The sequence below is a fragment of the Kwoniella dendrophila genome, chromosome 3 (assembly GCF_036810415.1).
Source record: "Kwoniella dendrophila CBS 6074 chromosome 3, complete sequence".
NCBI lineage: Eukaryota > Fungi > Basidiomycota > Tremellomycetes > Tremellales > Cryptococcaceae > Kwoniella > Kwoniella dendrophila.
This window is the reverse complement of record NC_089478.1, coordinates 1,805,654-1,826,319: the sequence shown is the minus strand read 5'-3', so window position 1 is coordinate 1,826,319 and position 20,666 is coordinate 1,805,654. Positions and strand designations below refer to the sequence as shown.

Below are 20,666 nucleotides of genomic sequence, written 5' to 3'. Positions count from 1 at the left end.
AGGTATCCAACCAAAAATGAAAATATCGCAAAAATTACGCTAAGGTTTATTTACAGCTACATACAGTGTACAGCTAAGGCTTAATGTGATTAAGGGCCAAGTCCAAGCAAAAACGTCAGAGCTCAGAATAGCTTTTTCTTGTGATCCTGTAATACCATCCCGTTATATTTCGATTTCACTCAATTCTCTCTGCCTTGTAGCCCCTTCTACGACTGGGATTTCTAAGGGGTCTTTTAAGTGGATGAAGAAAAAACGGTCAGGTCAAGGTACAAAAAACATTCATCTCACAAAGCAGAATTACCGGATAAGGTATTTTTACTGTCTCGCCACATATTGAAATTCAAGAAAACAGCGAAAAAAAAAAAAAAAACAAATTCCAAATAACTTTGGATTAGGAATCACAGCTAGCAAGCATAAAAAATACCAAAAACGCGTCACGTAAAAATCTCGAAATATACGAATAAAGTGTGTAATGTTCTCAAAATAATCACTACAACTTATCATTTGCCACAACACTAGAGTCAGAAGATATCACCGTGATTGGTAGAGTGTCTTATAATAAAGATATGTTGATGAGATCTGATGATGTTGCTTTTTCTGGCTATATATCTATCTCTGGAGCCGGTCAACATCGATTGATTGCCAAGCTAGGATTAGATCTTAATCGATTCATGTCTCTGATATTGGGATGACAAAAGTGATATTGGAATTTCAAAAGGTCTCTTTTCCTACGCAGTATTGATTGTTTACATTATCGAAGACGGAAAACCATTGAAATGTGAGAACCCTGTGATACAACTCGCAAATGGTCGTACATCTGATGTTAAATCACAAGATACTTTGAGATTACAATGGGAAACCGGCACTTCTCACCACAATTGATTCTTGTTATCCTTAAGTAGCGATGAGATTTCCAGGAATATTCTTTCATGATTATTGCAAAATCCTCGGAATGCGAGCGCTTTGCATGCTGTTACTTCGCTGATCGATGAATCGAAAGGTTATTTCAGTATGTGAGGTGAAGAAAGAAAGGAAGCGAATCAAGGAAGCGAATCACATTTATACAGTATACATACAGGGTCATGATTGAATGATTATCGGATTTTTATTTCTCGTATATAGTATATAACATTTCCACTGTTTATTGTTTGGTCATCGCATCTTTGATCCTTAAACAACACTCTAATAATTGTAATTCTTCATCACCACCTTCACATAGACCTTTATCGCATTCTGCAATTGCCATTGCAGCTAAAGATTTTGGTAAGGCAGGTATTGTAGGTAAAGGTATAAGCGCGTCATGTATCTGTTCGAAGAAAAAACAAAAGTCAATGTTAGTTTGAGTTACATGCATGATATTTCAGTTTGAGGACAGGGCGCGAAACAATGGCACTTACTTGCTCTAAAACTTGACCTGCACTCCAACCTTCTCGACCTACTCTTTTCACAGCTAGTCTAACGCTTTCAAATCCACCTGAACCTAAAGTCAAATCGATTCCTTGATCCTTATCTACACCCATCACGCTCAAAAGATGCGTTATCAGATCATCAGGTACCACCCCAGATATTTCGTGAACTAAGTCAGGTGAAATGATGAATCAGCATTATTCTATTCTGACGATAAAAACTCGTCAGGCTCTTCGTTGCTGTTGGGAGTATCATTGTGAATCGTCAGAATCACTTACTCGATAATGCTGATATGGGTGTAGGAGGTTCACTAGCCCCGTGCAACCTTTGGGCGGTTTGTAAATACGTTATAGCCTTTCTTAGATCACCACCTGCTAATTGAAGTATAAGAGGTAATACCTATATAATGGACAGCGACGACAATTTCGTGGTCCGATCAGCGACCTTCTCCTGAGAATTAAGGAGTCTCGTTATTTCGATCGAAGCAGGTCCGAACTACTTACACCGTCTTCAGCTTGTACACCTTCATTATTAGCTATCATCTCTATTCTAGCTTGTGTACTATTTTGTGCTAAAGGCCTAAATCTAAATTTACTACATCTAGATGCTAATGGTTCGATAATTCTATGAAAGTACAGGTTATATCAGTATATACCCTTGATAAATCAATATTTGAAACCAGTTAAATCACTCACCTAGTAACATAGTTACAAACTAAACAAAATCGTGTGATTCTTGAGTAAGTTTCCATGATTCTTCTTAAAGCAGATTGAGCATCTTGTGTCATTGAATCTGCTTCATCTAAAATGATGAGTTTATAAGGTGGTGAAGGATATGTTTTACCATCACTAGTCATCAGATGAATTGATGTCAATTACTATAAGCATGTCCTGTGACTCAGATTGAGTTAAAAGGTATTGATTGCATATATATATGTATGACTGTCCATGAGCGAATCGCAAAAGCTACTCACGATGATTTTCCTACATGTCTAGGAGTTTCCCTGGCGAAAGTTTTGATTTTCTCTCTGACTACTGATATACCTCTTTCATCAGACGCATTTAATTCCAAAACTCTAGCTCGGAAAAGATCAGGCCTAATTGGTTAAAGGAAGAAAAGGATTCGGTGATCAGTTCTTGCCCGACCATTATTCGTTTCGTTCATATCAAATGCTGAAGGTATAGAGGAGACTTACCCATATAGTTGTCTTGCAAGTGCCAATATCGTACCTAATAACAGACAGTATAAGTAAGCCAACAATTTTCCTTCGAAGAAAACATCACTCTAGCTTCGTATCATTATGGTTCTACTAACTTGTTTTACCTGTACCAGGTGGACCATAGAACAGCATGTGAGGTAACTGTGAAAGAGATTTTGTCAGTTTGACTTTTTCCCGATATTCCACAATTCGGCGCCCAATGTAGTCTAGAAGTATACTTCTTCATAGCACGTAAGTCACTTACGTTTGTGGAAGCTAGAGCTTTCCTCAAAACAGCTACAGTATGTTCTTGTGAGGAAACATCATCGATTGTTTTTGGTCGACTAAAATGTCAAGGAAAAGACGATCATCGTTAAAAACCAGTATATTAGTTCAACTTCCCAATGCTAATGACTCGACTCCTTTATCGACCTTTGTGTTTGTATTCTATAGCTATACCCCTTTATTGGACTGAGACGATACTCACTATTTCTCTACCCAAGGTTGATGTTTAGGATCAACAGCCATTTGACCTGTAGGTCTAGGTGCGAAAGTTGACATTATGCTAAAGATATCTTAAGGCTGAAACCGTTGTCGAGCAGTCTATGCGTACAGGTTCCTTGTGCGGCCCTTTGAATTCAATCTAACGAACAAGTGGACGATGATGAAAGCGATTTGGGATGCAGTGTATGAGATAGACTTTCATTCGAACATTAGCATTTGTAACGATTTTGACAATTGATTGACGCGACTTTCTTCGATCGGTACAAACGAGGCAATCACGCGTCATAATTTATTGCACTACGCATATGTAAGTATACGAGTATATGAGAGACGATAACTTGTTAAGTGATATGCATATAAATAGTACGTCGTTTGACTGAAATGATAGAACAGGTATATTAACAACGAGGAACAACAGGATTGAATGTTATACAAAAAAAAGGGATAGTGAACAACTTAAGGGAGCGATAATACAAATTATAAAATGGGTACAGTATACAACCTGTACAAACATGGTATGAACGTTAATATCACCTATCCTGAAAGAGGATAGGTAGAAGGTTTGAGTGGGATAAGTAAGACGGACAGGGATTACCAGGGCGATGGATGGATTGGATCTTATCGGAATTCGAAAGTACTGCTACTTCTTTGAGGTACATGTGATAGAAATAATTCTTGAAAAGGTTCTTGGTTCTGTAAAAATCACTCGAAGTCAGCTGGGGTTCTAATTCGTATTTTTCAGGGGTATAGTCTGTTACTTACCAAAGAATGAAAATAATACTATGAAGGGGATAGTACAACGAGAAATGTGAGAATATCAGATTAGCTTATTGCACCTCTCCCCCTCAACCATCACTCTAAGCACAACTTACGCCTCGGATAGTAGCTTCTCCTCTTGAAGGTATCTCTCTTTCCCGTAATCTACTTGAGCTTTCTCTCCTTCTACTTCCATCAGGTCGAACCATACCCCTCACTTCCGCTTGATTGGAACTACGTCTGATTATGATTGGTGAAGGTGGACCGAAAGAAGCTTTAGGTGTCGAAGGTGAAGTAGGAGTTGAGACTTCTAAAGGAGCTGAAGGTGGGGAAAGATCTACTAGAGCGTAATAAAAACCTGACATAATGGAAAATATTCCATGTAAGCTTTATTCTACCCATTAATGGGTGTGATAGTGGGAATCAGGAACTAGAAGGTGGAAAAGGAGGTAGTCAAACAGAGGAAGAGATAGGTGAACTTACCTGCAAAAGAAGCACCACTTATATCTCTGACTTTATGATCAGGTACTAAAAACTTTTCTTTTATTCTTAAAAAGATGAAATCTCTTTCTTTTGATTTCAATTCACCTTTTGATTTATCAGGTTGTGGATCTCTAAACAATAATTCAGGTTTTAACATATCTAATCTTGTTGAAGGTCTTCTAAATTGTTCAAATCTACCCCAATGTCTCATATCATCATGTTCTGTTGCACCATATTTACTTCCTGTGATAAAACCATACTTATTTCCGATTATTTCACCGTCAAAATATGTCGTTAAATGTGGATGTGAATCTGTTAAATGTGATATTGATAAATATCCTGAAACATTCGATTCAGCGAAATTTACGTCCTGAACAACAAATTGATTATAGAATGTCAGCTTATAACACTACAAATGTTGCTGTACTACTGGGCTATTGTTACAAATACCTAAAGGTCTTGTTCTGTTAACAATCCAGAACAATGTACTCACTACGAGCTGTATTTCCACTTCATATGCACTTCTACCGCTTGTCTGTGTACCTCTAAAAATACTTCCAGGATATAATGCACCTCTGCCGATCGAAGGTACTCTAGCTTTAGTCACGTCCAAAAGCGGATTAGGTGGTCTTTCAGACTCTTCATTCTTGATACCACCTGGAGTTGACGATCTTTGAGGTGTTGTCGGGATTGAAACCGGTTGATCGGCCGAAATCGTGTTCAAGGAAGGTTTAGATATAGTTGTTCTCCATGGTTTAGGATGATGTGTAGGTAAAGATCTTGATAAACCGTTTATCTCCATTGGGCTATTAGGTGCAGATCTAGTTGTGTCTTCTGGGAAAGTTGGAACGGGTGAAGGTGTATTCTCCCTTGAGCCATCACTATCCTCATCATTCGAAATAGTGCTTTCTGATTTCTCTTCCAAATCAACTCCTCTTAAACCTAATCCTAGACCCGTTGATGCAGATCGATCTTCTCCCGACTCACTACCTTCATTGCCCGTTACATGGTGAGCGGTTTCCATACTAGCTATTCTCCTTCGAGCATCAGGTGTATTGATGCATCTTCCACAAATCCTTTCGATTGGATCATTGAGCACAATGATACCTTCGTTGTTATTTGTATTCGATGAAGAACCGCCTGTGATATTACCTAAACCACATATCGAACACTTAATCACCCCTTGAGGATGATTTGTTGACAGTAAAGAAGCCGAAGGTGTTGATTCTGTTGGCATATTGTTTGATCATTAACGTCGTTTGTGTTGTCATGAGAACGGACTTCAAGAACTGAGTTGAAGAGCAGTATGGCTGTATTGGCTATGTAAAATTATACAGAACTCCTTAAGGTGATTACGATAAAGGATAACTTGAGGTGAGAACAGATTATACAGATAGCGTAGAAGACAGGCTGAAAATCGTAAACTGAATGCGAATGGTTCAGGCAGGTAAACTCGTTGATCTCTGACCGTGAGGCGTGAGGGCTCAATCAATACTCAGGACCAGGTGCTTCGCGAAAATGTGGGAGTTTCAGATCAAGTCGTTGAATGTACCAAACGAAGTGAACAGAATGCATCATTCCTTTTGATGGTCACCATGACATGACCAGAATGTGATAATGCGATTACCGCCGCTCTTACCGCATGATCTGATAGATTGAGGGGTTACATAAAGCATGTCTATTTTTACTTGATTAGGAAGGTACGATCAACAAAACACCTACTTCTTTATCGTCCTGTTATCTTGGCGTCATCGCCTGAGACCGAATTCAATATTCAATCAACGCAACGTATTGCTGTATTTTGCATGCAGTTCCTTGATCACCACTCTGTGCATACACACCCAACGCCTTGATATTCACAACCATCATATAGATATCAGGTCTATTCACTATGCATGTCTCCCGCTCTTGATAGATCAGTGTCTCCCAGGTACACACAAACATGAATAGAAAGTATCAATGATAAACCGGTTGAACAGTTCTCTATCTAACCGAGTAAGTATGGTGAGCTATGAGGAGTGATGTGGCATTAAAAAACGGTTAAATCGGTAGTACCGGATTCTAAATTCGAGTCAACCAGCATATTCTGGTTCAGGGATTGATATACCTTTGATATAGGATTTAAGCGTATACTGTTAGTACAACGGATCAACCGGCCCACTCTACCACCCAATTGGCCGCGTTCATACAAATATATCCCTACAACCAGAAAAAAAAGTTAGGAGTCAACCGAGTTGAGATAAACTTTCGAGAAACAATTGAATATATACAGACAAAGATTTCTTATCTTTTCGAGTCATCGTTTAAATAGATAGATAAACGCATTGATCATCAAACAAAAGGTATACATATACATATATACCCATCAGCTTCATACAAGCATTCGCAAAAAAACTAGTTTAGAACTCAATTCCATTTCCTCTTCAATACATAGAGACACGACAAAACCTACAAAATGTGTGGTATTTACTGTTGTTTCAACAGACAAGGTGATTTAGCATCATATAGACCAAGAGCAATTGCATGTTCAAAAAAACAAAGACATAGAGGTCCAGATTGGTCAGGATGTTATATGACAAAAGATACTATTATGGTACATGAAAGATTAGCCATTGTTGGTGTTGGTGAGTGTTTAACCTTTTAAGCGGCAGCTAGGTGGGGGATGGGGGCAGTCTAGTCTGTGTAGGGCGGGTGGGTGGATAGATTTATTAACATCTGTTTCGTATCACATAGACACCGGTGCTCAGCCTCTCGTTAGTGAAGATGATCAACTTGTTCTTGCCGTCAACGGTGAAATTTACAACCACGTTGAATTGAGAAAAAGTCTCAAGAACCAAGATGCCGTTTTCAAGACACATTCAGATTGTGAAGTAATCATGCACTTGGTGAGTATATCATATATCCGAGGGGAAGAAAGCGGCGAAAGTTTTATGGAGATTTTACTGATTATTTCCACTGTCCTTAACATATTAGTACCGAGAACATGATACAGGATTGTGTGCTAAACTCGATGGAATGTTCTCTTTCGTTTTACTTGATAAATCAGTTGAACCACCTAGATTAATTGCCGCTAGAGATCCAATTGGTATAACAACATTATATATGGGATATCATTCATCTTCACCTGATACATTATATTTCTCTTCAGAATTAAAAGCAATTCATGAAGAAGTTGATAACTTGATCGCTTTCCCACCTGGTCATTTCTATGATTCAAAATCTAAAAAATTAGAAAGATATTTCAAACCTACATGGTGGGATGGTGATGTAAAAGGTGGACCAATTCCTCGTAACGAAGTAGATTATAAATTATTAAGAGAAACTTTAGAAGGTGCAGTAAGAAAAAGATTAATGTCTGAAGTACCATATGGTGTTTTATTATCAGGTGGTTTAGATTCAAGTTTAATCGCTTCTATAGCAGCAAGAGAAACTGATAAATTAGCTGAAGAACATGAAAAATTCAGAAGAGAAAGAAAACAAGCTATCGCAGATGGTAAATGGGTTGGTAAGTTGATTTTTTCTAATTCACTTTATAGCTTGTTATCTATTCCATTTCTGTCTTACACAGAGACGGTAGCTGATTTCGTACATATGTAATTAGGTGACGAAAAACCTCTTGCTACTTGGCCACAACTTCACTCTTTCGCTATCGGTCTTCCAGGTGCTCCAGATTTAATAGCTGCCAAAAAAGCTGCCGATTTCTTAGGTACAGTTCACCATGAATACACTTTCACCTTAGAAGAAGGTCTCGATGCTATTGAAGAAGTTATCTACCACCTTGAAACCTTTGATGTCACAACTGTTAGAGCTTCTACACCTATGTACTTGTTATCTAGAAAAATTAAAGCTATGGGTGTTAAAATGGTATTGAGTGGTGAAGGATCCGATGAAATCTTTGGTGGTAAGTAGATAATCGTTGCATTTTATGAGATAATAGCTAAACATTTAATCAATTATTCAGGTTATCTTTACTTCCACGCTGCTCCTAACGCACAAGACTTCCACGAAGAATTAGTAAAACGTGTGAAAAACTTGCACACCGCTGATTGTCTCCGAGCCAACAAGTGAGTAAAGTATGCAGTTATATGCTCAATTATCTTCATAACTGATTTCTTGTTCTCTAATAGATCCACCATGGCATGGGGTCTTGAAGCGCGTGTACCTTTCCTCGATAAACAATTCCTTGAAGTTGCTATGAACGTTGATGCCAAATACAAGATGTTCTCAAAAGGTACACAACAAGAAGTTGATGAAGATGGAAGACCAAAAATGGAAAAAGTGAGTTTCCTTATTTATTAGCTGTCAGATTTATCTACTTATACTAACGTCTTATTCTTATGATTATAGTACATAATTAGAAAAGCATTTGATTGTTCACCTGATGGAAAAGCATATTTACCAGATTCAATATTATGGAGACAAAAAGAACAATTTTCTGATGGTGTTGGATATTCATGGATTGATGGAATTAAAGATCATGCTTCAAGTAAAGTTTCAGATGAACAATTTAATTCTAGAAGTGAAAGATTCCCTGAATCAACACCAGATACAAAAGAAGCTTATTGGATTAGAGAAATTTTCGAATCTCATTTCCCAACAAAAGCTGCAGCTTCAACTGCAGTAAGATGGATTCCAAAACAAGAATGGGGTGTTTCTTCTGATCCTTCAGGAAGAGCCGTTTCAATTCATACTGCTGCTTATGAAAACAAAGCTTAAAAACATCATTGAATGAAATTAGAGTAATCAGTATAGATTTGATAGCATCTAAAGAGAGAACTTGCTTTGTTCATAGATCATAAAATATGCATTTATTTTTGGGATAACTCGATGACTCGACGATGCTTTGATGCGAATCTTTAATTCTCTTAGATTGCAATCATCTTCAAGAACGGCTATATTTGTAATCAGCACCAACGAAAGAGACGGTAACAAGTTCTCATATTGCAGGCAAATGACATAAGATTCATACAATATTTGGATGATCATCACAAAGTAACATTTTAAGATACTTAAACATCATCAGCTACGCAATGTATCCACTTCGCACAAAAAGCCCAAATGATCCATTCATCTTGTTTTATAATCTTCGTTCTTTTAGATTCTTCTCGATCTCGTCCCAATACCTTTCACCAGTACTTTTATTTTTGCTTTTATCTTTTGAATTAACACTATTATTGATAAAGTTAACAACTTCGGCTGTTGTCATATTGTATGTTTTGGCCAAATTTGTAATTCTATTTTTATATTCTTGGATTTGTAGTTGTATTAAACTTTTACCTTTTATGTATTTTTCTTCCCTTTCTTTTCCACTTAATGGCGGACTGATGGCCCTTTGTACAGTTACTGTAGGAGAAGGTGAAGATAATTGTGGTGTAAGCTTTTCTGGTCTAGGTGGTATTGAAGTTTCTCTAAATACCATATCTGGTCCCGTTTCCTTGTCTTGATAATGACCACGATTTCTATTGGAAGACGAAGAATGATTTGGAGATGATCGATTTGAACCGATTGACATTCTATCTAATGTTTTACGTCTTTTTGAAGCTGAAGCGATTAATCGATCACGTAACAATGAATGTTTTTCTCTTCTTTCTGGTAAATCCGATGATGTAGGTGTAGTCGTCGTTCGACCGTTTTCATACGTATTTCTTTGAGGTGTCTCAATAGTAGAAGATGGTCCAGCTTGAATGGCCTGCAATTGGGTTTGAGGGGACTGAGGCCGCTCGTTGGCGATTGCAAGCGTACCTGCGCCGCTTGGTACAGCTCGAATATCAACTCCAAGTTGGAAAGGAATTGACATTCTCGTATGACCGTCTGACGATATAGTCCCGTTTACAGCACCCCTATCAATAGCAGAAGGTGCAGATCGACTAGATTGTAAAGAAGTTTCAGAGCGTTTCGGTGGACTAAGGATGATATGCATAGGTGAAGACTGGGCGTTCGCTGATGGTGGAACCGTAATCGGTCGCTGAGGTGAAGACTTGTCTTGAGATCGAGATGGTTCAGGTCCAATATTCTGACTTTCAGAAGGCGGAGGTGGGGTGCTTCTAGTTTCTTTATTCTCTTTGACGGGCTTTCTCCACCTGCTAGAAGATGCTGAATATGAAATGCCGCGACCAGCTTCTGCTTGAGCTCTGGCAAAGTCAGCTAGAATAGCTTGGGTTGCTTCACCTCTCTGGCTTTCTTCTTCATCGTTGGTATCGGTCTCCGCTTGAGAAACCGGTAGAGAGGGACCAGGAGCACTTCTTTTTGACCCGTCGTTGTCATCGATCAAATTTCTGTCTACTATATCTGTATCCATAGTTTGATCACCGATATCTTGAGCTGGACTAGACCGCTGTGTCCGCCGTATTTGATCACTGGGGATTTCGGTTGCATCTGTTTTTTCGCCAATTGAAGCGGCAGGTTTTGGTAGGTCGATCTCACGGCCGGGGGTGACAGCTGGAGGAAGTGTAGTTTGATGGCCTGTTTGGTCGGTCGGAGCTTCTGATTGAGCCGGGACAGAAGCAGTAATGGTCGTAGAGCTTGCTTGTGCTGAAACTTCAGCCGTAGCGACTTCAGCTTCCGTTCTCGGACCTGAATGGCCACGGGTATCACTCTTCGACACCTGGTCTGACCGAGAAGCGGATGAAATCCGCTCTTCAGCAGGTGATGGTCGTTGAGGGGATTTGGGGAGAATAGGAGCTTTCGCTTGACTCTTGTTTGACGTTTCGTCAATAACTTGAACAGGATCTGCGCGCAACCTCTTGCTTGTTGATTCTGTCGGTATCAAAACAGAAGGTGAAGATTCTTCATCATCCAATTCAACAAGCTTTCTTTTTTCAGGTCGATTCTGCGTGGAAAGTGCAGATGGCTCCGTTACAATTGTACGTGATGGTCCAGCGGCATTTTCTGTCGGTATTGTGCCGCTACTGATGAGGTTTTGGTTTCAGCTAGTCATCTCAAATAAAGTCTTTGTTCAAGACAACAACTTACATAGTACGTGCCACCGACGGCTCGTCACTGGACGCCTGTACCAATTTGGCTTTTTCTCTCTCTTTTCTAGTCTTCAGAGTCGTGTCCACACCGTCCTGAACGAGACCGCGAACCCGTTTTTCGAAACTTGTAGAGTTTTTCTTGTATCTCTCGTGCCAAGATTGAGCAGAGTGCCGTTTAGAGTGGGTATATTCTGAGGCGTACTGCATAGGTAACGGAGATGTCAGACCCGTTTTCAAGTCTACGCTGTACTGCTATGTACACTATAGATTTATGGCTATGACAGTAGGATGGCAAAACGAGGCGCTCACCAGATTCTGATACGTTTTCCTACTAGCCCATGAGCCTCCTGGGTGATGTGCTGCTAGATATCGACATAGAAAGTCATCGTCACTAGGAGTATAATCGACTCGGGGTCTACATGATACAGCGATATTAGTTCGCGGACGATCTCTCAAAGGCCAGCATTGGGAGGCGGCATAAGGAGATGGAGAACAGCTAAAAGCTTATTGAAAAAGCAATGGATTAGACGTTCGAAGATGGAACCACTAGTACTCACTGTCCCGTAGGTCTACCTAGACCTTTTCCTTTTATGGTCGCTGTTGAATCTTCAATGAAACTATCTTTATCATCATCATCTTCTGGGTCATCTTCCTTCTCAATATTCCAAATTAGCTTTTTTTCTCTTAAACAATTATCTACCCAATCTCTTTCAGCGATCTTTTGCCAAAATCTATGATGTTTATCTTTTTCTTCATAAATTTTTTTAGCGAATTGTGAAGATTCATCAACCATTAATAAATCTGCATGTGATCTTTTATTTACATTAATCGTACCTGAACATTCTAATTTTTTCATTAAATTATCTCTTGCTTGATCAGGTGTTTCATCTTGTTCTCTTGCAACATTTACTGAAACCCATGATTTTATAGGTCTAAATTTTTCACCATGTTCTGGAGTTAATTTATTTGATGAAGGATATGTGAATATCGGTGATACAATTTCTAATTCTTCAGGTTCAATGTATTTCTGTAGATAATATAAGTTTGATATCCAATGATATGAGATTATTTTAGGTTGCTCCAATTCTCGATAAGTCTTTTTCAAATATACTAAATGCTCAATCTCCTGTTTATATGTGGGATGTGATGGATTAACTAATAATATGGATGATCCTTCTCTTGCTTTCGTAACGGTTCCTCCAAGCTCCTATAGCCATGGTAGAGGGACAGTCAGCGTCATTACGGTTTGATAGAGCCATATGGGATCTGTGGACATGACCTGAAGACACTTTTGTGCATTTACATACCGTTATTCTATTACTCAAGTACGTGATAACATCTTCTGAAAATTGCCCTTCAGCGAAAAGAATGGATTTACGCCAAAGTATACTGTCCATGTTTTCTTACAAGATCGTAGTGAGGTTTGAGAATATCAAGGAGAGATGGGGATTGACGGTACCAAAGTCAAACTGTTGTAGAACGTTCCGTTTCTTAAACCTGCATGCGTTTGACGGTCTGCACTCAGCTATCTGAGGAAGACCATATAGTCATAGCTTACCTGTTGTTGCTCCATCAATTGGCATTTATCCTTGTCATATACTCATACTTGAAGCTGGTCGAGGTATTTGAGGGACGTTAATGCAGATATCCAAGATGATTCGTGTCGAAAAATGGTATATTGAGGAATGAAGAAGAAAAAACCGATATACGAGTATGACGTTTTTGTATTTGTGATGTTTATTTGTTGTAGTCTCCGGTTGACGCGATTGCCTAAAGATTGATTACTTTTTGATGGCTACAATACTTCACGTCCCAGGCACGACGCACCTTTGTATGGTCAATACTATAAACTAGCATTGTAAGCTGGCTCAAGCAGCTCTCGTCGAGAATTAGTTTATAGATGAAATCGTGATCCCCTGTTCGGAGCATGTACATGCTCAACATAGTCCAAATATATGCATACAGCAAATAAATGATGTTATCACTAATTACAGCGTCTCGTCGAATGGCATCCAACCTCTACACTTGAATGAACCGCATAGACACTGATTTCTTCCTTTCTCCGATGCATCTTCGTCAGCCTCTCCTGGTATCATCTCTGTCTGCGATGCGAAATCGGATGATCCAGATGCGTTGGCATAATCGAAAGTCAGCTCTTCATCCTTGGTTATATCCCTCTTAGCCTATCGGATGAACAAGGAACGATTATTTAGCTTGGTACGTTTGATATCATGAGAGAGCGCCATCTGACCTACAAAGATAGCTGCTCTAGGTAGATTATCAGCACCCCACCTAACAATCTGAATTACGCAACTCGGGTCACAAGAATGATTCAAGAATCTTCCTATATTCCCTTTATATCTTGGATCTATATGCCAAATCTCTCCTGGTAATCTGATTGATAAGATATAATTACCTTCACCTTCCTTTTGAGGTTTCCTTTCTTGTTCAGACCATCTTAAACGCGCTTGAAATGTAGTAAGGTACTCGCCGGCATATAGTGAGACGAAGCTTCCTTTTGGCAGTATATCTCCGGAAGAAGGAGTATAGAACAGCCCAAGGCCTATCCCAGTTCTTGATCTTCTGATCGTAACAGGAATTCTGTAAATTCCGACATCAGTGACAATTCGCAAGAACGGACTTGTTTTAGGCAGAATCTCACTGGACACCTCGTTGAGTCACTTTATTGGTACAATGGATATAACATGGACAACTAGGTGAACACTCTACCAAAGGTAGCCGTTCCGGTAGTACATCAATTTGTAATACCTGTCGTTGAGAGGATGAACTAGACTTGTCGTTTGATATTGAATAGAAGTTGCCTGAAAAATGCATTAGTCAGTAAATTGATCGGATTTATAACTTACAACGAGTTGCAAATTTCAGGATATCTATACTGACCAAAACTGCTGACGCAGTCACAACTCTCATAATCCTTAACCGTGCATAAGGGTATGGTATGTTCTTGATTGTCATCTTCAGAAGTGGCTTTTGATATGCAAGAGCACAGCCAGGACGAAGTTCCTTCTAGTTCAGTCTCGGAAGAAAAGTTCTGAGAGGATTCAGGAGACAGAGAGCGTGATAAATCTGTTCTAACGTCCTCTTCTTCCGGTTCATAACTGGAGATTGATGTTTCATCCGGGAATATTGAATCGGTTATGTACTATTTTCAGCAAAGGTTAGTAGGATAGTTAGCACGTTTTTTTGGCATACATCGATGATCAGTATTTGTATAATTGACAAACCGGTCAAGTCACTAACAGCTTTGAAGGATCCTAAATTACCTTGCGTTTCGAAAGGTATTGAAACAGGTTCGAGACCACTTATTACTTCTATGTTTCTCCCGAGATATCTCAGCATCGAGGTGGATACCGAATTGCCGAATGGTCAGATTCTCGTTCCCTTCACACATGTAAAATTGACGCAGCAAGAAGGCAACGAAAGGACTATGCTCTATCCTAGTCTTGAGAAGGTTAGAGTCGACCGCATTCAAATCTTGTAATGTCCGTTCAGGATAAGGAGAACTATTTTATTGTAATGATCGACTAGGACTAAGACTAGGCGAGACTACGGGTTCAAGAATTTTGTAGAAAAGGATAGAAACTGCGATATGCAGTACCTTTTGATCAACTGGACAACCTCCACTCATCATTCTCTCTTGATGATAATACGGCACCAACGGTATCTCTTGGTATTTTATTTGATTGTTTTGTAGGGTAAAATAGGAAAGTAGGAACGACGTCGTCATGTAACAGTACTCGTAGTAGACGTAGTATGTTGCGATTGATCAGAATAAAGGGACAAAGAGAAACAACAGCAATAATTAAAGGCACAGCCTCAACCTAGCCTATACCCGATACGGTAACTCCGGACTATATGACCCTGAAGACACAAAGGTACGTGATGAGTTAAACTGCGCATTGACGCGGTCAATGCTTAAAAATGATTTGATTTTCTTTGATTTTAACTTTTTAAAGACACACGGGTGTAGGATACATACATACAGATTCCGTTGTCCCATAGGATAAGTCATACATACACAAAATCTCGTACATAGGGGATATGGGCGATGAACATGGGAAAAATCAAATGAAACCGTGTACTCTTAGCCTAAACACAAAATCAAATAATGTAATTATATCATTAAATTCAATTTCCCCTTCTCACCCCATCGTCCCTTCACTCACCGATACCAATCATACCGTTGATCCAAACTACATAATCAGCCACCCATATCAACATCGTCCTATCTTTCTTTTCTTTCTTTCTAATTCTTCTTCTTCTTGTTATTATAATCAAAACAAACATTATTAATCCTTAATCTTTCTAATCTCACTTCATCAACCTAGCCACTAACTCAAACAAATTCAAACTCATTCACAATGTTCACCAAAAACATCATTCTCGCTGCTGCCCTTGTTGGTCAAGCTTACGGTTTAACCATTAACACTCCTGTGAGTTTGAACGAAACAGATACCTCTGTTTATACTATTTGAGCATCTCGATCGATCACTGACAAGCGTACTTACTGCTTTCCAGGCTTCCCTTGTTCAATGTCGTGAGTGTACAGCTTCAGGTCATCCGTCGGTAGAAACGTTTGCCGCTGGATGTTAGGAGAACATCATTCGGGACGGCCGCCGATGGAAAATCTGCACAACGATCGGAAAAACATCGATAAAGAGAAGGTATACTGATAATGTCTTCTTTAGAACCCGCTTCAATCTCCTTCTCTGAAGGTACAGCTCCTTACATTCTGTGAGTCGCATTTTCTGGCAAATCAGTCTCGTATCTGCGCAGGCCTACCCAATGCTTGCCAGATCTGCGAATGGGCAACACTCTGCACTCGTGAGCGTAGAAGCTGACGATGATTTCTGCATAATCTAGTGCCGTCATTCCAGGTGGTCAAGTCTCAGCCGCTGCTATTGAAACCCTATCATCTGATCTTACCACCGCTCCTTACACATGGAACGTTAACCTCGCTTCCGGTGTGTATCTTGCCCGCTTTTGCTCTACGACCAATTTCACATTTATCTATTAGTTGCTAATATTCACGTGTTGTATGCTTTGCAGGTACCTCAATCACCCTTAAACTTACTGATTCTACTGGTACCATTGCTTACTCATCACCTTTAACCGTAAGTTACAAAATACCTAGTTACAAGATATCGGAACTTGAGCTGACTATGTTGGGCAACCGATAGATCCAAGCCGGTTCATCTAACGCTTGTTTGAACTCCACCGCTGCTACCAGTGGTGTTTCCACCGGTGCTGTTACCACCACCGTCTCAGGCGCCTCCGCCTCCGCAACCGCTAGGTAAGCCCTATAAGTCATCTTCCTACGATTCAATCAGCTAATTTTGCTGTCCTGATAGTGCTGTATCAAGTGCTGTTTCTACCACTTCTACCACATCACTCTCATCCAGTGCTGCAAGTGCCGCCTCTTCTGCTTCCGCTAGTCGAGCTGCCTCATCGTGAGTCAAAATCCTCAAATATCGCGAATGTGTCGACTTATTATCTGACACCAGTTCTCTTTTCAGCGGTGTTTCCGCTGCCTCTTCAGGTGCCGCTTCTGCCACTGGTGCCGTTGGTTCCGCAGTCAACTCGGCCACTAGTGCCGCTGCATCCGCTACAGCTAGTGCCAGATCTGGTGCTCTTGCCAACAAAGCCGTCGCCCTTCCAGCTGTCGCTCTTGCCGTCGTTGGTGGTCTCGCCATGTTACTCTAAGGAGCTAGTTCCTCACTTTTTTGGCAGATCCATCGAGTGAAGCTAGTTAAGCCAATATCATCAGCATTTCAACAGTTCTGCTCCGGGCTTTCGGACAGTTATTTTTCATTTTTGAGGATTTAAGGAATTTTATGGATATGGATGATTATTTCACGTTTATGAAATTCTATTACATATAAATACAATATATAGCTGTTTTAACGATTCTTTTTCTTTTTCTTCTTATTTCTTTGGTACTCTATCACATATATACGTTTCTTGAAGCTTTCAAAATGTTTACAATTATACAACACCCTAATATCAGTTGATCGATGAATATCTTTCTTCTCCCTCCAGTTCAACTGTTGCACCTGCCAAAGTCCGTTTTAGCAAAAGCCAGCGTCCGCATTGGTAAATACAAAATCTGTTGCCCATAAGAGCATATCATCTGATGTTGTTATCCCAAGACGTCAATCCCGTGTCGTGCCTGTTCCCATTCTTATTCTCAGATTTATGTTTACGACGCATATTCAAGATCTATAAAACCCCCACTTTTCGGTAATCCGAATTATCATCTTACCTCTCAAACTCCATTGTAGGTATTTACCGGTTAAACCCACGACTTAGGTGTCACGTCGAAGTTTGAAGGTTGAACATCTCAACGAAACGTGTGTATAGGAATCATTCCAACCCTGGTAAAAGGTGTTCAAGATGGATAGGAAGTATAGACCACCTCATGAACGTCAACGAGATAATCAAAATAATATAGGTGGATCAACAGGATTTAGAAGTTATGATGACAGGGATAACAGTGCACAGGCTAGGGAAGAAAGGTTCAATGCTTTGTTGAATAGTAATGAGCGTATACCTCAACGACCTTATCGAAGTCCAAATCAAAACCCGAATCAAAATCATAATCAAAACCGATATCGAAATGAAAATGGATTATCCAACTTGAATAGGCCAATCAATGAGAACTCAACTTATCAATCTGGACCATCCAATTATCAATCGTCCCCTTTCAATCAATCTTGTCAGTCCGTAAAACCATCGCACAATGTAAATAAGAATGGAAACGAGTTGAGAAAATCGAAGAAAGATTGGTCTTCACCCATGAAACCTGTACAGAATGTTCAATCTATCTTAGCTTCTCCTTCAGAAGATATCAAACCTATGAGAAAGGATTTATCCAGATTTGGAACTCCTAAACCTGAAGATGAAGATTTCGATTTTGAGTTAATTCAAAGTGTTAGTAGATCCGGTGGAGATGGTGCTGAAGGTGATGCGTAAGTGGGATCTTCAGCTTAACATATAAACCTGATTACGAGTTTACAGCGAGTTACTGATAATATACATTTATCACCTTAATTCAGCTTAAAAGATTGGGAAATACAGAATAAATATAGAGCATTTATAGAGAAAAAAGTGGGTAAAATTTGCCTAGATAGGACAAATCATTTCTCTTTCATTGTCTTTTCATATCATTACAATTTGGTCATTCAACTATTCATCTATCCATTGCCTGTCGCTTGCGATCGCTCTGCTGCCTATATCGGATTTCATCCTTGCTCATTTAGCTGATTGCACATTGCACCCTAATCGAACTCAGGTAGATAAACATTATCGGACTTTCAAGACTGCTCGACACAAACTTCCCCTTAAAGATGCAAAAGATGAAGTGGAAAGTTTAGGTAGTCTGGTATTACTCTTCCGTGAGTCTATGTTCCCCTGTGCGGTTTATGTGAGGTTAAAGGCTGAGATACCCATCCTCGATTGTTGACGTATATATTCTCCTAATCTGTACAGGTAAATTACGAGAAGGTGTAGTCGCTTCTAGTAGAATAGATGAGTTTGCCATAGAGGGTATGTTACATATCATATAACACAATGCTAGTCATCATAATGTAGGGTTACGCTAAGCTGGTATAACAATCAGTATTTGAATCATCAGCTCAATTCTCAATATTAGCAAACAACAAACCGCAGTTGATCTCATCTCTTAGTGGTTTAGTACCTGGTTTATACAGAGCCGTTGGGAATTGTAAGGTGAAAGGTATATCGAATGTCGAACAAAGCGAATCATTAGATGAAGGCTCTATTAGTGATGGTATCAAGGTTCTATCGATCAAAAAAGATACAAGGGAAGAGTTCATCTCATTGTTCTTTTTATACCAGTTGATCAACCTTGGGGAAAAGGATTTCTGGTCATCGTATTTCGAATTAACGAATCCCACACGAAAAAGTCTGAGACAACCATTCAAGGAGACCGACCATGCTTATCAGACGAATGGCCCTCGGCAGCAAGTGGAACCATTTATATCGCCATCCGAACTTCAATGGGTGATATCGATAGCTAGATCAATATCAGTTGATCACTTTAATCCAATAAAATACTTTAAGTTGTACAATGGAGCAACAGAATACGAGAAATCCATTTTATCATGGGGTGAACATAAGATTCGTGAGAGAGCATGGGAAATTATGAGAAAAGCATATTTGTCCACAGGACAAGAATGGGCAAAAAGGTTTTTAGGTGTGAATCAAGAGCATCTGGCCAAGTGGATTGAGGAGAAAGGTTTCAAGGTGGAAAGTGGTCTCATTAAGCTGCGGTAATATATAATGTGAATGGTTTATCGTAAAGGGACGGAATAGTAGTGTATTGTATGCTGTGCTTCCATATGTTGTATAGCTCAAATCAGTCTTGCTAGGCATGTATAACTCTGCATCTTCCATGTCGACAGAACATCTCCCGCAATGTCTAAGAGCGTATGTATTTGTAGAGCATGTTGTACAGCCCAGTGCAACTTATAATAGTAGCTGCAATATGCCATACATAGTCAACGTAAAAGCGGTAACTGCTATGTATAAAATCCCATTATTTTGTGTGGGATCAGGGACAGAAAGTAAGACTTCCTATCAGTTAGGGCAGTGCTAAAGCGAACCCGGGTAGACAGGTTTCAAGTGACTTACCGGTTGAGTTATTTCAATTATTATATCAGGTTTGTAATCGGCAATAGTGGCTTGATTGGATAATTACAAAAAAGGGTAATCAAGATTAGAAAACGCGGGTCTGGATCAAAGAGCTCAGATAGAAGGCTGTACAAGAGATGATTACATTACCACAATAACAAAATCATGTACCACAATACTACTACTAAGTATCAAGTAGTGGACTATCGCCTTGCTTGGCAATTTTATCCATAGTCGCAATCGCTATCCTCGAAGAAAAAGAATAATAGTCTCAGACGACCACAGCAATTAAGTTTGAAAAACTACATCAACATCACCTTGATCATCGTCATCACAACGTCTGGTCAAACGTTAAACTCATCACAGTTAAACATTAAGTTACGCGCAAAGTGATCAATCAGGTCGTACTACCCCTTTATTTACACCCGAAACAGATAAACAATAAACAAATCGTTCGAATCAAACCAGAGCAACCTCTTCCAACATTGCTTTAACACATTGTCAGTTGTTGCATATAATACACCATTACCTTAAGCGACGCACTGGAGATCAAGGCTACAAGTATACTGCATAACCTGAAAGCGCAAACGGACGACCAAGGCAGACCTTGACAGCCATAACATCAAGCTCATTCAACCTATTCTAACAAACGAAAATCAGGAAATAATAAG

The 20,666-nt window shown here is 39.5% G+C and overlaps 7 protein-coding genes across 7 annotated transcripts; 3 read left to right on the top strand and 4 right to left on the bottom strand.

Moving 5' to 3' along the window:
* Positions 1-1,141: 1,141 nt before the first annotated feature.
* Positions 1,142-3,166, bottom strand: L201_002962 (uncharacterized protein; the record flags this gene model as incomplete). The annotated part of the gene is made up of 10 exons (XM_066218725.1): positions 1,142-1,306; positions 1,398-1,576; positions 1,686-1,806; positions 1,911-2,031; positions 2,103-2,255; positions 2,381-2,503; positions 2,603-2,636; positions 2,722-2,767; positions 2,871-2,949; positions 3,093-3,166. The coding sequence occupies 10 exons, from the start codon at positions 3,164-3,166 to the stop codon at positions 1,142-1,144; spliced, it is 1,095 nt and encodes a 364-aa protein (XP_066074822.1).
* A 561-nt stretch (positions 3,167-3,727) lies between these two features.
* L201_002961 (uncharacterized protein) lies at positions 3,728-5,585 on the bottom strand (the record flags this gene model as incomplete). Its single annotated transcript, XM_066218724.1, has 5 exons — positions 3,728-3,802; positions 3,872-3,889; positions 3,982-4,223; positions 4,349-4,718; positions 4,842-5,585. The coding sequence occupies 5 exons, from the start codon at positions 5,583-5,585 to the stop codon at positions 3,728-3,730; spliced, it is 1,449 nt and encodes a 482-aa protein (XP_066074821.1).
* A 1,218-nt stretch (positions 5,586-6,803) lies between these two features.
* On the top strand, positions 6,804-9,064 carry L201_002960 (asparagine synthase (glutamine-hydrolyzing); the record flags this gene model as incomplete). Its single annotated transcript, XM_066218723.1, has 7 exons — positions 6,804-6,972; positions 7,082-7,233; positions 7,322-7,853; positions 7,950-8,249; positions 8,310-8,412; positions 8,476-8,626; positions 8,696-9,064. 7 exons carry the CDS (start codon positions 6,804-6,806, stop codon positions 9,062-9,064), a joined length of 1,776 nt encoding a protein of 591 aa, XP_066074820.1.
* Positions 9,065-9,425: 361 nt separating this feature from the next.
* Positions 9,426-12,719, bottom strand: L201_002959 (uncharacterized protein; the record flags this gene model as incomplete). Its single annotated transcript, XM_066218722.1, has 5 exons — positions 9,426-11,253; positions 11,321-11,523; positions 11,632-11,737; positions 11,880-12,529; positions 12,630-12,719. The coding sequence occupies 5 exons, from the start codon at positions 12,717-12,719 to the stop codon at positions 9,426-9,428; spliced, it is 2,877 nt and encodes a 958-aa protein (XP_066074819.1).
* Positions 12,720-13,310: 591 nt separating this feature from the next.
* Positions 13,311-14,682, bottom strand: L201_002958 (uncharacterized protein; the record flags this gene model as incomplete). The annotated part of the gene is made up of 5 exons (XM_066218721.1): positions 13,311-13,505; positions 13,578-13,923; positions 13,985-14,144; positions 14,224-14,485; positions 14,584-14,682. The coding sequence occupies 5 exons, from the start codon at positions 14,680-14,682 to the stop codon at positions 13,311-13,313; spliced, it is 1,062 nt and encodes a 353-aa protein (XP_066074818.1).
* Positions 14,683-15,704: 1,022 nt separating this feature from the next.
* Positions 15,705-17,046, top strand: L201_002957 (uncharacterized protein; the record flags this gene model as incomplete). Its single annotated transcript, XM_066218720.1, has 8 exons — positions 15,705-15,776; positions 15,862-15,880; positions 16,032-16,077; positions 16,207-16,307; positions 16,393-16,457; positions 16,524-16,636; positions 16,695-16,793; positions 16,860-17,046. 8 exons carry the CDS (start codon positions 15,705-15,707, stop codon positions 17,044-17,046), a joined length of 702 nt encoding a protein of 233 aa, XP_066074817.1.
* Positions 17,047-17,736: 690 nt separating this feature from the next.
* Positions 17,737-19,638, top strand: L201_002956 (uncharacterized protein; the record flags this gene model as incomplete). The annotated part of the gene is made up of 5 exons (XM_066218719.1): positions 17,737-18,311; positions 18,399-18,450; positions 18,635-18,737; positions 18,832-18,888; positions 18,962-19,638. The coding sequence occupies 5 exons, from the start codon at positions 17,737-17,739 to the stop codon at positions 19,636-19,638; spliced, it is 1,464 nt and encodes a 487-aa protein (XP_066074816.1).
* Positions 19,639-20,666: the final 1,028 nt, after the last annotated feature.